The sequence below is a fragment of the Oncorhynchus keta genome, chromosome 20 (genome assembly GCF_023373465.1).
Source record: "Oncorhynchus keta strain PuntledgeMale-10-30-2019 chromosome 20, Oket_V2, whole genome shotgun sequence".
NCBI classification, from domain to species: Eukaryota; Metazoa; Chordata; class Actinopteri; order Salmoniformes; family Salmonidae; genus Oncorhynchus; species Oncorhynchus keta.
This window is the reverse complement of record NC_068440.1, coordinates 4133417-4150017: the sequence shown is the minus strand read 5'-3', so window position 1 is coordinate 4150017 and position 16601 is coordinate 4133417. Positions and strand designations below refer to the sequence as shown.

The 16601-nt window shown below is 40.4% G+C and overlaps 1 protein-coding gene across 1 annotated transcript; it reads left to right on the top strand.

The window, feature by feature from the left end:
• Positions 1-5296: 5296 nt before the first annotated feature.
• Positions 5297-16212, top strand: LOC118399176 (sodium channel subunit beta-1-like). The gene is made up of 7 exons (XM_035795037.2): positions 5297-5592; positions 6494-6732; positions 6888-7054; positions 7827-8064; positions 8252-8393; positions 9193-9264; positions 13159-16212. The coding sequence occupies exons 2-6, from the start codon at positions 6684-6686 to the stop codon at positions 9257-9259; spliced, it is 663 nt and encodes a 220-aa protein (XP_035650930.1). The 5' UTR covers positions 5297-5592; positions 6494-6683; the 3' UTR covers positions 9260-9264; positions 13159-16212.
• Positions 16213-16601: the final 389 nt, after the last annotated feature.

Below are 16601 nucleotides of genomic sequence, written 5' to 3'. Positions count from 1 at the left end.
TCTAGGTCACTAGGCTCTGGATAGGAGATCAGCTCGTCCTTGAGTTGCTCCGACAACCCCTGGTAAAAAAACGCCTGTAGTGATTCCTCATTCCAACCACTCTCCACAGCCAATGTCCTGAATTCTATCACAAAGTCTGCCACACTGCGAGCTCCTTGGCGAAGAGAGAACAAACGTTTAGCTGCGTCCTTACCTCGGACTGGATGGTCAAAAAGCTTTCTCATCTCTGCCGTGAAACCCTGGTATGACGTCATGCATGTGTCCCGTCGTTCCCAAACAGCTGAAGCCCATTCCAGAGCTCTACTACGCAGCAGCTCAATAACAAAAGCTATCCTAGCCTTATCTGTGGCGTAAGAGTAGGGCTGCAGATCAAAAACTAACCCACACTGTAAAAGAAATGAACGGAATCCTCCCAGATCTCCCTCGTACTTCTCCAGTGTCGGAACCTTGGGTTCACAGAAGGAAACCGCACCAGACACGGCAGGTGAGATGGGTGAAACAGGTGGTGAATGAATCGCCGGCAAACTGAGCTGATCCTGGATTTGTGTCAAGCTTGCAGATAAGTTCTGGATTGAACCCGCTATCTCCTGTAGCGCCGTCTGGTGTTGTCCCAATGTCTTCCCCTGCTGGGTAATGGCATGGCAAACGGAGTCCAGGTCCGCTGGGTTCATCCTTGGCCGAATCCAGAAGCAGACTAGGACAAGGAGAGTAGGAAGAAGGTCCGTATTTATTTACAAGTGAATGTGAATGGGTAGATATATTCAGGTGGCGTAGCGGGCAGCGGTGGTGAGTTGATGGGAGTAAATAGGTGGATCCAATGGGGTAGCGGAATCCTCCGACGACCAGGCGGGAATGGGGTAAATGATCTGGGTGAGTAACTGAAGACAGAACAAACGGAGGTAAGTTTAAGGCAAGCAATACGTAAAAAACAACTAAACAAATTCTATCCAACTTGAGGCTGATACTATGGCACAACATACTGTTCATGGCTAACGATCCGGCAGGGAACGGATGTCAGGTCAGAGCTTTTGAAGGGGAGAGGTGATGTTCAGGACAGGTGTGCAGATTACTGATGGGATACAGGTGTGGGTGAACATCGATCTCCCAACAAGCTAATTCGCCCGGCAACCAGACAGGGTGCGTTCCAGGACACCGGAAACACACTCCAGGACAGAAACACAGGCAAACACAGACTCAGGAAGCGGGATTCGTGACAATGATAGTGAAAATCTTTGGAGCACCTTAAATTAAGTTTAGGAAAAAAAGGCAAATTCAGTCCATCATTCCTTGAATCAGATGGCTCATTCATCACAAAACCCACTGATATTGCTAACTACTTTAATGATTTTTTAATTGGCAAGATTAGCAAATTTAGGCATGACATGCCAGCAACAAATGCTGACACTACACATCCAAGTATATCTCACCAAATGATGAAAGACAAGAATTGTAAACTTTTGGGAAAAATGGTTTTTGACCAGATACAATGCTATTTTACAGTGAACAAATTGACAACAGACTTTCAGTACGCTTATAGGGAAGGACATTCAACAAGCACAGCATTTACACAAATTACTGATGATTGGCTAAGAGAAATTAATGATAAAAAGATTGGAAGATATGAAGAGGGAACGCAACACCCTGCTACAACTCAACTCCCCGTGGAGTGAAAGAGGTATGGGACTGTAGGTGCGAGTAAGGATGACAAAAGGCTGAGAATATACAGTTTATTAGGAATTTATTCCTTCACACAGTAATATGGGGAAAAGGGGCTAGATGGAACCAAAGCAAAGAAAGTAAATGTCAAAGCCCCCTCTCCTACCTTACCTGCCTACCCACTACTTATCTAACTTAGCACCACCTGGTGCGCTAACCAAAATACAGGGGGTGGTCCGCCCAGGTCTTACCCAGTGTGCATAGACAGAGTATATACTACGGGTATATGTATGCCCGCGGGCCTCTTGCCTAAGCACTCCCCAGGTGCCTTCCCCTTCCCCCCTGGGAACAAATGAAACAGACTATTAAACAATCCACTTCACAACAAAACTGAGAAAAAACTAACTCAGGCCATTAAAGAAGCTCTGACAAAGCAACAAACACAGAACATACCAAAGCTGCTACCAAGAACAACTAAACATAGTACATACTATCTACCAACATGCAGTTAGCTTCAGAATGGGTGGCAAGGAATAAATTAATCCTAAATATTTCAAAAACTAAAAGCATTGTATTTGGGACAAATCATTCACTAAACCCTAAACCTCAACTAAATCTTGTAGTGAATAATGTGGTAATTGAGCAAGTTGAGGTGCCTAAACTGCTTGGAGTAACCCTGGATTGTAACTGTCACGGTCAAACATATTGATACAACAGTAGCTAAGATGGGGAGAAGTCTGTCCATAATAAACCGCAGCTCTGCTTTCTTAACAACACTATCAACAAGGCAGGTTCTACAGGCCCTAGTTTTGTCGCACCTGGACTACTGTTCAGTCGTGTGGTCAGGTGCCACAAAGAGGGATTTAGGATAATTGCAATTGGCTCAGAACAGGGCAGCACGGCTGTACCTGGATGTACACAGAGAGCTAACATAATATGTTTGTCAATATGCATTATGGAACAGCGGGGACTGTGAGGAAACTCAAACACGGGCACAGATATGTGGTCATAGAGTGGTGACCTGAGAGCACTCAATGTGTTGTGAAATCTGTTGTGAATGTATTGTAATGTTTTTAAATTGTATAACTGCCTTAATAGGGCTGGACCAAAGGAAGAGTAGCTACTGCCTTGGCAGCAGCTAATGGGGATCCATAATAAATACAAGTACAAATACCACCTGGTATAAAGGTCCTGGATGGCAGGGAGTTCAGCCCCAGTGATGTACTGAGATTTACACACTACCATCTGTAGCGTCTTGCGGTCGGGTGCCGGATCCTTCAGTGGGATTCTGGAGACGGTTTTGGACACAACATGGACCACCTCTTCCAGTTCAGATTGAGTTAGTGGTTTATTGAGAAACTGCCCTGTCAGTGGATTATAAGACCTGGTGTTGACATTCAACATTCATTAATTAGTTAGGGGTGACATTTCTCTGGCCCATCCCTCAGCTGTATACCTAATGTTGTGGACTGTGATGCTCATTGTCAAAAGTCACACTGGTGTCCTCTTCCTTTTCCACAAAGCTTTGAAAATTAGCTATGCGAGTGTATACTTACTGTTTTCCAATTCAAAATCACACTGGTGTCCTCTTCCTTTGCCACAAAGCTTTGAAAATTAGCTATGCGAGTGTATACTTACTGTTTTCCAATTCAAAATCACACTGGTGTCCTCTTCCTTTGCCACAAAGCTTTGAAAATTAGCTATGCGAGTGTATACTTACTGTTTTCCAATTCAAGTATCGGTTTCTTCTTTGAGTGTCTTTCCCAGATGTTTTTAGAATATTTTTCACTTGTTTTGATGTTTCTATGACAATCAATGAAAAAGGATTGTGAACAAGAGATATAAATGCATTTTTATATGATTTCATTATATCTATAAAATCAAAACTTTACTTTTTATGAAGGATCAAAGGTTGTAAAAGTAGGCCAGACCTTTTTTAGAATAATTAGCAATTGTTTTGATGTTTCTATGACAATCAATGCAAAAGTTATTGCGAACAAGAGATTTGGGCTCCCGAGTGGTGTAGCGGTCTAAGGCACTGCATCTCAGTGCTAGAGGCGTCACTACAGACCCTGGTTTGATTCCAGACTGAATCACAACCGGCCGTGATTGGGAGTTCCATAGGGCGGCGCACAATTGGCCCAGCGTCTTCCGGGTTAGGGTTTGGCCGGGGTAGGCCGTCATTGTAAATAAGAATTTGTATTAACTGACTTGCCTAATTAAATAAAGGTTAAATAAATAAAAAATAATGGTGAATGTCTGATACAAAACCCACCTCTGAAACAACGACCAACCCAGGGCCATAGCAAAACATGTCACAGTTGGTTGCATGGGTTAACGGCATCACCGGCCTGAATCTAATCCAGTCTGGAGAAAGTCCGTTTGTAAAGCATAGAATTAGCTTCCAAATTAGATTATGTTATTTCTTAAAGCTATGTTTATAATTGATGGATGATTACAATTGTTGACCCTGTTTGTCTGTTAGACAAAGTGCCCCGCTGGGTGCCAGACCGATCCCCTGGTCATGAATGGATGCTGGGACCTACCACACAAGAAGGTTAGACCACTCTGAGTCTCTGACGTGTTAGCCAAGGTGGCCCCATTACCACCAGACAAAATGTAGATAGGCACAGTATCTGTATCGGCTGGGAAGGACAATGAAAGATGAAAGCTGCACATTGTTATATTACAGAACACTTCTTCTATGGTATTATGTAAAGGGTTGTTTATTCTGCATGGACCAGTTACTACATTTGAAAGTTATCAAAACACTTAGTTTAGAATATCTACATAAATTCAACAATTGCGTTCTCATATTACTCTGTAGGTTACTGACATACTCAAAGCTTCCTCCAGCATCTAACGATACATCTGCCTGTAGTTATTGAACTCAACATGCAGGAGGTTTGTTTGTTGCGATTGAGTGAGGGGAAACAGCTGCAGGAAAGGCTCTAACAGATGGGTGTGTCTTCGTGGTGGCAAGGACACACTCAAGAAACACCCACAGCAAACCACAAACCAACTCAGGTTTGGCTTCTGTCATAGCCGCCAGCATTTCTTGAGGAGCAAGCCAAAAAATGAGGTCAAATCATTAACTGTGGACAATCACCTCACTATATAGCCTATTGTATGTATTGACGTTCATATTGCAATATACAGCCTTACCTATGGGTCTTGTGTCCATGAAATGGTATCTCAGCCTACTCAGTGACATAAACAGATTACAATTCTGAAGAGTTAACACAAATATTAGTGTATTCATGGGGATCTGTTATTCAGAGCCCCATGAAATGACACCATATAAACATTCTACAGACGCTACTGACTATTCCCTACAATACTTTTACTGTGGCACCCAGAATAGGTTTTGCTCTATAAGCCAACATGTAATCGATATGCAGTGATTCGCATTGGTGGCATTTATGGGACCTTTAAAAGTTTTAAAACCCAAATTTAATGCAAATGTCACTTAAATATGAACAAATGTCAATCCTTATTTTATGTTTAAACAATAATTTACCATAAATTATGAATAAATAAAGGTTATTATATTGACACTTTTCTACTATTTACGTGGGGTACTTTTATTTAGAAATGATTCAACATTTCGCGAACCGGAAGTGTTTTTTTAGTGCTGCTGACGAGACGCTGATTAGAATTATCAGATTTAGTTGATTTCGTAAAAATGTGTGGGCCTGTGCGCTGGTTGTGTGAGGTAATGCTATATTATTTGAATCCTCAATGCCAGCCCTGGCGAAACATCTCTTCAACAAGTAGCCTAGCCTACGGTGTTGCTCCATAAAAGAACTGCGCTGTGTAGATAAATGTGTTGATCCATCAGAAGGGAAGGGTAGCCTACATTTTTTTCCCCGGAGAAAGGACAAATCGGGATAAGGAGGCTATTTTTCAGAAGGGACATCGTCAGGACAGTCAAATGTGAGACATTGCAAATTATGATCATTTAGCCTAATATAAATAGAGCAATAACACTCTTACAGTGTTCAAATAAAATTATTGGCATGCAATGTATTATTAATGTATGCAAGTGGCATGCGATTTTGCTGTATTTAAACCATTACAGTGTCGACACATTCAAATAAGCATCATGACGAGTACGCTATTTGAACGCATTTACAGTCGATGCCCTATTCTGTGGTGCATTGCATAACAGTGTTAATATCATTTAGAAGTAGGCCTATTATTGCTATACAAAATTAGGCTACAGTTGTTATAAATAGCCTATAAAGATAATAGCTATTTGACCTTGCTATTCGGGATACCTTGGGACGTCCAACTCTGCCGTCACCCCATGGAAGTTGAAACCTAAAATGATTCATTATTATATCCTAGGGGGGACATATAAATCAGAAATATCAGTAAATGTAATCAAGAAAAATAGTATGTTCGCTGCAGCTATCTTTTTAAATAAGGGAGGCTTTTAAATAGGCCTACCTGGATATTAGATTACCACTCTTACCCTGTATTCTGCTTGTTCTCTAGAAAGTCTCTCCTTGGACAATTGGCATTTATTCGTTTGCACTTTAATAGCGTGATGAAGCATCCACTTTAAGGCACATTATATTTAATTGAAATGATCAAGCTCCAGTCTTCCTAAAACATTAACATTTTAAACAAATGTGCATGGTAAATACTTGCATGCATCCTAAAAGTGAATGGAAAAAGCATATTGTGAATGAAAAAGCCTATAAAAACAGTAGCTTATGTAACAAATCAATTAATTAATGCAATAGTCTGAGAATATTTCTTCCATTAGAAACTAAGTGTTGGTTGAAGGAATTAAACCCACATCAAATGTACTATTTTTGTTATTTCCAAGGTAATTTCGGGGGAAGCAACTTCAGTCCCTACCATTTCTTACTTTGCTCAAACAAAGTCTTTCTGGATAACGTCTCAAAGGAATATCATACTCTCAAGTGTTCAAAGAGACTGTTGGGATATTTTTTGATAGCTTTTGAGGCTTCTCAGCCCTAGGATCTGTACTATCGTGCCACATTACACCCGAGGACATGTCTGCTGTGCGGCTGCTGCTCCTGTCTCTGCTTTGTGCCCTCTTTGGTATGTGAGTGTAGATGTGTAGACTGAACGTTTGTGGATAGTCACAACATCTTTCAACATATGGATATTTGTCTGTATACTGTTGAATTATGAAGCTACCCATTTCTACAAACAAAATATTGCACTAATAACAACTCTTCTCTCCTGTAAACAAGTATCCCTGTGCCATGGGGCCTGTGCAGAGGTGGACTCGGACACTGAGGCCGTTGCAGGCAAAGGGTTCAAACTGGGCTGCATCTCCTGTAAGATGAGGCCCGAGGTGGAAGCTTCTGCCACGGTCGACTGGTATTTCAAGGCCAAAGGGGAAGCTGACTTTGCTCATGTGAGTATCTGAGACTGATTATGATTGCTATAGTATTCCAAATTACTGCCATGGTAGTAGATTGTAGGATTAGGGTTGGGGTTTTGTTTGCTCTGGTGCCCACATAAATCATGCTGCCACGGTAGTCTACAGTCTGTTTAGACTATGCCAGTGCTTTTAAAAATGGGTTAGGTTTACATAGTCCTCTACACCAGGGTTTCCCAAACTGGGTGCTGGGGCCCCCTGGATGCACATTTTGTTTTTTGCCCCAGCTCTACACTGCTGATTAAAATATCCAACTCATCATGAAGCTTTGATTATTTCAATCAGCTGTGTAGTGCAAGGGCAAAAACCAAAACGTGCATCCAGGGGGCCCCAGGACCGAGTTTGGGAAACGCCGCTCTAGACAAACCTGTCTTACGCCACATGGCCCAGAGCCCATCCCTAAGCACACAACCACAAGGCACAACGCACAAAGGTATGCACACGCACACAATGTCCAACCACATGATATGGCAGAGTGCTGCATGCAGTTACTATTGACTCAACCTGGATGCCATTTTAGCCCTCAGAGAGCATAAGAGCCACTGGGACAGCAGATGGGCAGATAGTGCATAGCTCACAGCTATGTAACCTTGAGTATACTTTCCTACTGGAAGCCTTTTCAAAACACAGTTGCTTCCTGTCGAGTCCATTTTCTTGGATGTTGCCAGCTACGGGTCGCGATCTAGGAAGTGAAACTGGAGACATTTTCAGTGCCAGGTGAATGACCCAGATGTCATTGTGTCATTAGATATATAATTACGATGAGGAGGGCCAGCACATTGTGGATGAGCGCTTTGAGGACCGCGTGGACTGGAGCGGCAGTAAGCAGAGCAATGACATACAGGATGCGTCCATCTACCTCTTCAATGTCACCTTCAATGACTCGGGCACCTACCGTTGCTTCTTCCACCGGCTCCTGACGTACGAGTTCTACGAATACCAGACCGTTGTCAGCAAGCTTGTGCACCTGACAGTGGTGGCTAAAGGTTCAGTACTACTATACAGACTCATGGCTTTGCATGCAATTGGAATTCCGATGCCAATTATCCCAATTGTTAGGAAACATTTATGACCTGTGGTTAAATTCAAAGTGCTTTGTAAGTGCTTAGTGAGAGACTCTGTGGTGCCTTTTGAGTGCTTTGACCCCCCTCCCCCCCCTCGCTGTCTCTACAGCCACCAGAGGGACTGCCTCCATAGTCTCTGAGGTGATGATGTACGTGTCCATCATCGGGCTACAGGCTTGGCTCTACATAGAGATGGTATACTGCTACAGAAAGATCTCTGCTGCAGGAGAGGAAGCATTACGAGAAAGCGCGTGAGTCACCCTACTTCCTCTCATGCAGCTGTATCCTTTCATTTTAGGTCCTCCTCTATTGTCTCCCTCCGTATACAGTAATCTCACTGTCCTCCCTTCCTTGTATGCTCTGTACCTGTCCATCCTGTTGATTTGAATTCTCTACTGTCTTTCAAAGTGCTGAGTCGTACAATTACTCTGTTCCCATTTGTTCAATATTATCTGTCTTTCTCTCTATTTGTTTTCCTTTCCACTCCCACTCTCTCTCAATCTTTACATCCTTGTGTCGTCACATTTGCCACTCTAGAAAAGCCAAAGAAGGTATATTTCCTAAAGAAAATGTGTGTGCTTGCCTCAGCAGTCGTGAAGTGTTAAAACCAATTATGTTCAGTCTCTGATTGGATGTTAGCTCAGCTGATACTGCTTGCTTTGCGTCTCTACATTAAAGCAATAGGTCTGGTTACTTAAGTTGGATGGATGATTGCTTGATGGAAGGGTAAAGGAAGTTATGGATGGATGAAAAAAGGCTGGAGTGATGAATGAAGGTTAGAGGGGTTGTTGGATGGATAAAGAACATTTAGAGGGGTACGTGGATGGATAAAGAGAGGTTAAAGGGATTAATGAATAGGTGAAGAGAGGTTGAAAGATTGGAATAAACGTAGGAGATATGCAGTGTAGTTGAAATGATTGAAATGCTTTAAGTGATGAGTGGCTCGAATGGTTATACTGTAGATGGATAGATGGATGAATAAAATGTGAATGGAAGGATAATAAGCAGGTGATGGTATTCTAACCACTTCTCTTTCTCCTTTCTTTCCAGGAATGCAGAATATTTAGCTATTGCCTCGGAGAGTAAAGATAACTGTGGTGTGCAAGTGGCAGAATAACCCAGGTTTGTCATGAGAACAAAACGTAATCAGCAAGCCAAAGGAAGCATAGTGTATTTATCTTGTTTGACACATGGGCAAGTTAGAATAGCTTAGAAAGAGTGATGCCTTACTGTCAGTGGGAAGATTGTAAGGAGAAACTAAAAAGCTCTCAGAGACCTTTACAAAGATGGCACAGCTTTTTGGATCTTGGATCTAATTTAGGATCTAACACATCCACTGAACAATCAGTATGCAGTACTACCATCAGGGCGCAGACTCAGGTGTTTACCTCATAAAAACAAGAGAGACACTAACAATTGTGTACCAGCATCAGTATGGCTTTTAAATGAAAATGTAAAAATTACAGAGGGGGGGTTACAAAATAGGGGAGAGGCGTGTAACCTGTCGGGCGGTAGACAGCACATGGTGCTGAAATTAGGCTAATTCAAGTAATTAATTTCAACAGTCTTGTAGGCTATCCGTAGATTTGCCAGCCAATTCCTCCAATAGCGTCACCACTCCTTAAAAACCTCTGTGTCCGTGAAGGGCTTGGTGTGGTAAGTTAAAACCAGTGCTCGAATCGAGGGGGTAGGTCTTTGAAGGTATGCCATAGCCTACTTTTTGTCAAAGAACATGTCAAAATGCATACTCCTTGTTAGTTTAAGATTTATAAGAAACTAAAACATGTTCTGATTATATAAAGCGATTTATAACAACGCTTTCCTCCACGATGCTCTATGCGAGAAGCAAGCAACACAAGAAAGATGTGTCTGATGCATATGGGGATATCTTTGGTTCATCTCTGTGGCATTCAGAGGCTGAGCCAGGAAGTTGGATGTAGGGGAGATCGGGGAACAAAGTAACACAGGTCAGTTGTAAACAGCTTAATAACTCAAATTAGAAACCACTTAGAAATCTGTTATTCAATGTGCTAATGTTTGGTTAGTGTCTAAATGTCCAAGAAGGTTCGTTTAAATCCTTCAATTATTTTGTATTTTATTGTAATGAAAACAAGTAAATATACTTGCTGCCTCTCTTTTTTTAAATTATTGACCTGTGGGGCATTTCTACATGTATCCAAACACATCATTTTTAATAGTAAGATGGGGTCTTTTGATTGGTATACTTGATGACAATAATTCTTGTTGTATTTTTGTCAAAATATTCAGATTAGTAGAGGGTCTTATGTTGGGGGGGTTAGATGTAACATAAAACTGTGTATTGTATTTAGACACATTCACATCATGATATAAAATGTCACTTCTTTACATCAAGTTTAGCAGTACAGCTAAGATAATACCTTAGAAAAATCCACTAAAAAGTCAAATTCATACTTTTGAATGCTAATATAAAATAGGCTATATACATTTTGGTAACTTTTGAGTTTTTGGTCAATATGACATGCCTGAAAGATACAAATCAAAATATCAGTTTAAAATCATAATTGTTTATCATTGAAGACAGTATTACATTTAACCCCACATACTGGTTTAATTGTAACATTTCACTCCCTCCACTTTCGGTTGAATTGCAAAGGACTGGTATGTTGTAGTTACAGTGTGTAATGGTAGCTGAGATGCGTAAGTTGTTTGTAGAACAATATTGTTCATCTAACTCAATAACATTTTCATAATATCGCCCAACCCTTAAAGTGTTACTTGGTGTTACCCGGTCTCCTTCAATCAGATAGGCCTACAGTGTGTAACTCCGTCGCTTTCAATTGAGCTATTCGCTTTCATTTACATACATGCTTTCTGTTAAAGAGATGTTTAAATGCTCAATGCAGATGTTTTTATATCAATATCATTTCTGGGTAACAATTAGGTACCTTACTGTAGTAGTTTTCCATTAAAATTGGCAACAAAAAAAAAATAGCAAAAAAATCTAAGTAAGAATTTATGCTAGGACTGTCTAGTAGTGGTCTGCGTGGGGAGGACAGGAAACTAGCTGTTATTGGCAGAAAGGTTTGGAACTCTCTTTGTTGTTATTGGTCTATTAACCAATTGACCACATGGTGATGTCACCATGGAAAGCTGAAACTCCTGCCCATGCAAACCTGGTTAGATTGTATTTTCAACCAGCAACTTTCAGGAAGTTACACTGATCACATTTTTTCAGACTTTTACAGTGTTTGTTTCATCAACTGTTGTACAATATGGTACAAAACACAAGAAAACAGAATTTTAGGGACGCACTTGTGGCGTTCTCTTTTTGGGTTAAGTCACTGAAGAGTAGTTATCAGTTAAAGCTTAAATTGTTCTGCGTCAGACCTCTGTCTGGACTGGAAAGGTAACTTTAGGCTACAATGCTTAGAATCATATGACATCTCAGATCAAATGATTTGCAAACAGCGTCAGTTTCGTTGCAAACAAGTCACACTGGTTTGACATGGGGAAATGTGGTAAGATGAACGCATATCTCTTCCACGGAAAGTTTATTTTCTAAATCTGCTTTTCTTTTGGGACGTTTTGAGAGCGACATTTTCTCTTGCAAGCGAGCTGATTGTTTTGAGCTAATAAAAAGTAGAGTACCAAGAAAGACCAAACTCATTTATTAGAGACATTGTTGATTTTATCAAAATTATTATGTTATTGTCATTGAATTGATAATGTACTTACCAGATGCCAGTGTTAAAAATAGTGTACTGTAGGTCTATAAATTGGGCTGCTATTATTTTATGTTCTGGTCCGCCGACTAATAGCTGAGAAAAACTGTGGTATTAAAAAAAAACATTCTGCCTAATGTCTTTAGTCGTAAAATTAAAACTGAAGTAGAATTTTTTTTCAGGAGCCTTTTTTTTTGCCACTAATCGTAGTAGTAAGGCCCAGCCAGGCCTACATTGTCACATAATTTTGAGTTAATTCTAATTTTTTTCATACATTTTTTTCAAGTACAAGGGGAGGATCATGTGGGAAAAATGTAATGATGGGGAAGAGGGTGCGTTTTTGGGGGGGACATATCGAGTTGGATAATTTTCGAACGGTCCCTTACATTTATCTTTAATTTACCGTCTAAGCATTTGTATCTGTCATGTGTGAATGTCACTGTTAATTTGTTTACAATATACACTACAATACCAAAAGTATGTAGACACCTATTTATCGAATATCTCATTCCAAAATCATGAGCATTAATATATGCATCACTCCAGAGAACTCGTTTCCACTGCTCCAGAGTCCAATGGCAGCGAGCGTTACAGCCGACGCTTGGCATTGTGCATGGTGATCTTAGGCTTGTGTGGGACTGCTTGGCCATGGAAACCCATTTCATGAAGCTCCCGACAAACAGTTTTTGTGCTGACGTTGCTTCCAGAGGCAGTTTGGACCTTGGTAGTGAGTGTTGCAACCGAGGAAAGACGATTGGTCCGCTCTTCAGCACTCGACGGTGCCATTCTGTGAGCTGGGTCGTTGTTGCTCCTAGACGTTTACACTTCACAATAACAGCACTTACAGTTGACCGGGGTAGCTCTAGCAGAGCAGAAATTTGACTTGTTGGGAAGGTGGTATCTTATGACGGTTTCACGTTGAAAGTCTGAGCTCTTCAGTAAGGCCATTCGACTGCCAATGTTTGTCTATGGAAATTGCATGGTTGTATTCTCAACTTTATAAACGCCAGCAACAGGTGTGTCTGAAATAGCTGAATCCACTAATTTGAAGGGGTGTCCACATACTTTTGTATACATATATCTTATCTGACTTGACATAACTGAAGTTCCTTCTGGGAAAAAAGTAACTCTATTCTATGCACACAATTCAACCAGATTCAAGCATCAAGCGAGTGGAGAGGTAATTATTGTAGAATCGAGGCTTGTCATGGATATGCACATTTACATCTAACAAGAGTTCAACTGTACTTGACCTCTCTCTTGTCACAGGATGAACCATGTGTAATGTATTGATGTTTAATTCTGCTTTCAGGAATTCAAGCAGTGCCATCTACATACTGGCCTCATCACTGATACGACCCCTTGTTTTGCATGACCCGGAAGATGTATAGTATCTTTGAATCTTTATTACCTTTCCTGTTACAATGTTAATGGATAAATGTGATATGATGACATGATTACTTTTAGAGTAGTATGTGTATGAATCCTATTTTTCAGTTGTAATGGTATCTCCCTTTAAAGTGTATGTACATTTATATTAATAAGAGGTATTGTGAGCATAAGGACACAAGGCGAGACCCAAATTCAGGCACAGGAAGCAGATGGTTGAGCTCCAATATTTATTAATCCAAGGGGTAGGCAAAATGTAGGTCAGGGACAGGCGAGAGTTCACGAACTGGGTCAGAGTCCAAAACAGTACCAGGCGAAGGACAGTCTTGATGTCAGTTCAGACAGGGTGTTCAGTAACCAGATTGGAGTCCAAACAGTATAAGGGGATAGGCAGGCTTAAAGACAGAACAGGCAGAGTGGTCAGGCAGGCGGGTTCAGAGTCCAAACAGGCAAGGGTCAAAACCAGGGGGACTAGAACCAAAAGAGACTGGGAAAAAATAGGAGCAAGAAAAACCGCTGGTTGACTTGGCAAACAAGGCAAACTGGCACAGAGAGACAGGAAACGCGGATATATACACCGGGGATAATAAGCAACACCTGGAGGGGGTGGAGACGTTCACAAGGACAAGTGAAACAGATCAGGGTGTGACAGTGAGAGAATTATTCTGATTGAAGTGTTATCGCGAGATCACCTTGGAATTAGAATACTTGAATGGACATGAACTTTCTTATGATAGAGTAAAAGGTCAGCCATTTTGGTAAAGGAGTTGGGTCAACCACAATGGTCAGCGAGTGCTGTGAGAAGATGTTATTTAAAACAATGAATTTAAAACAATGACTTTGAAAATGATATGCACAGTAATGTTTATTAGCTAGCTAGTCTGCCAGTTTAATTAGAATGATTCCATCATTTTTTCCTAAATGACTGCCAATATGTTACGACATTCCAAACAAACAATGTAGTCAATACACAGGCTGAAATCAGTTGGTGATATGACTTAGACAAAATGTAAATGCAACAAGTAACTGATATTGTATTATATTATAAGATTCACAACTTTCCAGGAAAACAAACATTGAAAACATTTTTGAGGCAATTTATACAGAACATTTCTATAAAACCTGTATTTACAGGTCAAAAGTTTGGAAACCTTCTCATTCCAGGGTTGTTCTTTAATGTTACTATTTTCTAACACATGGAATAATGTAGTAACCAACAAATTAAAATAGGTTTTACATTTTAGATTATTCAAAGTAGCCACCCTTTGCCTTGATGACAGCTTTGCACACTCTTGGCATTCTCTCAACCAGCTTTATGAGGTAGTCATCTGGAATACATTTCAATTAATTAGGTGTACCTTGTTAAAAGTTAACATGTGGAATTTCTTTCCTTAATGCTTTTGAGACAATCGGTTGTGTTGTGACAAGGTAGTGGTGGTATAGACAAAATACCAAGTCCATATTATGGCAAGAACAGCTCGAATAAGCAAAGAGAAACGACAGTCCATCATTACTTTAAGAAATTAAGGTCAGTCAATCTGGACATTTTCAAAAACGTTGAAAGTTTCTTCGAAGTGCAGTTGCAAAAACCGTCAAGCGCTATGATGAAACTGGCTCTCATGAGGACCCCCACAGGAAAGGAAGACCCAGAGTTACCTCTGCTGCAGAGATTAAGTTCAATAGAGTTACCAACCTCAGAAATTGAAGCCCAAATAAATTATTCAGAGTTCAAGTAACAGACACATCTCAACATCAACTGTTCAGAGGAGACTGTGTGAATCAGGCCTTCATGGTCAAATTGCTGCAAAGTAACCACCACTAAAGAACACCAATAATAAGAAGAGACTTGCTTGGGCCAAGAAACACGAGCAATGGATATTAGACCAGTGGAAATCTGTCCTTTGGTCTGATGAGTCCAAATTTGAGATTTTTGGTTCATTGTGAGACGCAGAGTAGGTGAATGGATGATCTTCGCATGTGTGGTTCCCACCATCAAGCATGGAGGAGGACTGTGATGGTGTGGGGGTGCTTTGCTGGTGACCGTGATTTATGTAGAATTCAAGGCACACTAGACCAGCATGGCTACCACAGCATTCTGCAGCAATATGCCATCCCATTTGGTTTGCGCTTGGTGGGACTTTCATTTGTTTTTCAACAGGACAATGACCCAACACACCTAAAGGTTGTGTAGGGGTTATTTGACCAATAAGGAAAGTGATGGAGTGCTGCATAAGATGACCTGGTCTCCATAATCACCAGACCTCAAACCAATTGAGGTTGTTTGGGATGAGTTCGACCACAGAGTGAAGGAAAAGCAGCCAACAAGTGCCCAGGTGAAGCTGGTTGAGAGAATGCCAAGGGTGTGCAAAGTTGTCATCAATGCAAAAGGTGGCTACTTTGAAGAATATCAAATATATTTGGATTAGATTAACACTTTTTGGGTTACTACATGATAACATATGTGTTATTTCATAGTTTATGTCTTCACTATTATTCTACAATGTAGAAAATAGTAAAAAAATAAAGAAAAACCCTTGAATGAGTAGGTGTGTCAACTTTTGACTGGTACTTTTTAATTATGACCATATTTAGGTTGACAATAATTCTATTACACAATTTCTGATATATCACCTGCCTTACTTTTATTTTCCTGCATAAGTAAAAGCAGGAAATGCATCACCTATGCCTCTACTGCCATTCATTCCAATTTTATTTTACTACAATGACTGCCATTATCATCGCATTCTTGAACTTTGAGGGTTTATTACATACCTGCTCAAGAAATGTCATAGGACCTCTATGTATTAATAAATCCATCCACTCCACCTGTTGTATGTCTTCTAGATAATGCACAATCATCACAAAATGTACTAAACTTCAAAAGGTATTTATAATAGAATGTGATTGATTGTGATAGACTGTCTACAATGTACAGTGTTGTGATGATAAATCAAAAAATAAACCTCATTGAAGTGAAGATTGATCTTACCCGTTTTTATATTGAACTTTTAATTGTCTCATAAGAACTCACAAGAACGCCCAAACATTTCAAGCTAACTGCATCAGCAAAAGACCCATTCATTTAAGTATAACCTTTCCTGCGAACAGTACATGCAAATCTCACCAAATTCATAATAGATGTCGATAACTTCTCAAACCCCAACTTTACTTACATAGCCTTTCTCCTATACAGTTGGCACAAGTAATGTAGTGGAGGTTAAACACATGTAAATGCCTATCAATTGGAGTAAAATGCAAAATATTGGGAGCGTTTACGTTACTCACTACAAACGACAATCACCGTTTACCCCCTCCAATATTTTTTTTGCCACTACTGCAGCTGGTACACACAGTCAGTATTGGGGT

What these genes read in the sequence shown, in the direction of transcription:
- LOC118399176 (XM_035795037.2), top strand. Translation starts at nt 6,684, where the DNA reads ATGTCTGCTGTGCGGCTGCTGCTCCTGTCTCTGCTTTGTGCCCTCTTT. An exon ending in GGGAAGCTGACTTTGCTCAT is followed by an intron (nt 7,055 to 7,826) that starts GTGAGTATCTGA and finishes TTGTGTCATTAG; the next exon opens with ATATATAATTACGATGAGGA. An exon ending in GAAGCATTACGAGAAAGCGC is followed by an intron (nt 8,394 to 9,192) that starts GTGAGTCACCCT and finishes CTTTCTTTCCAG; the next exon opens with GAATGCAGAATATTTAGCTA.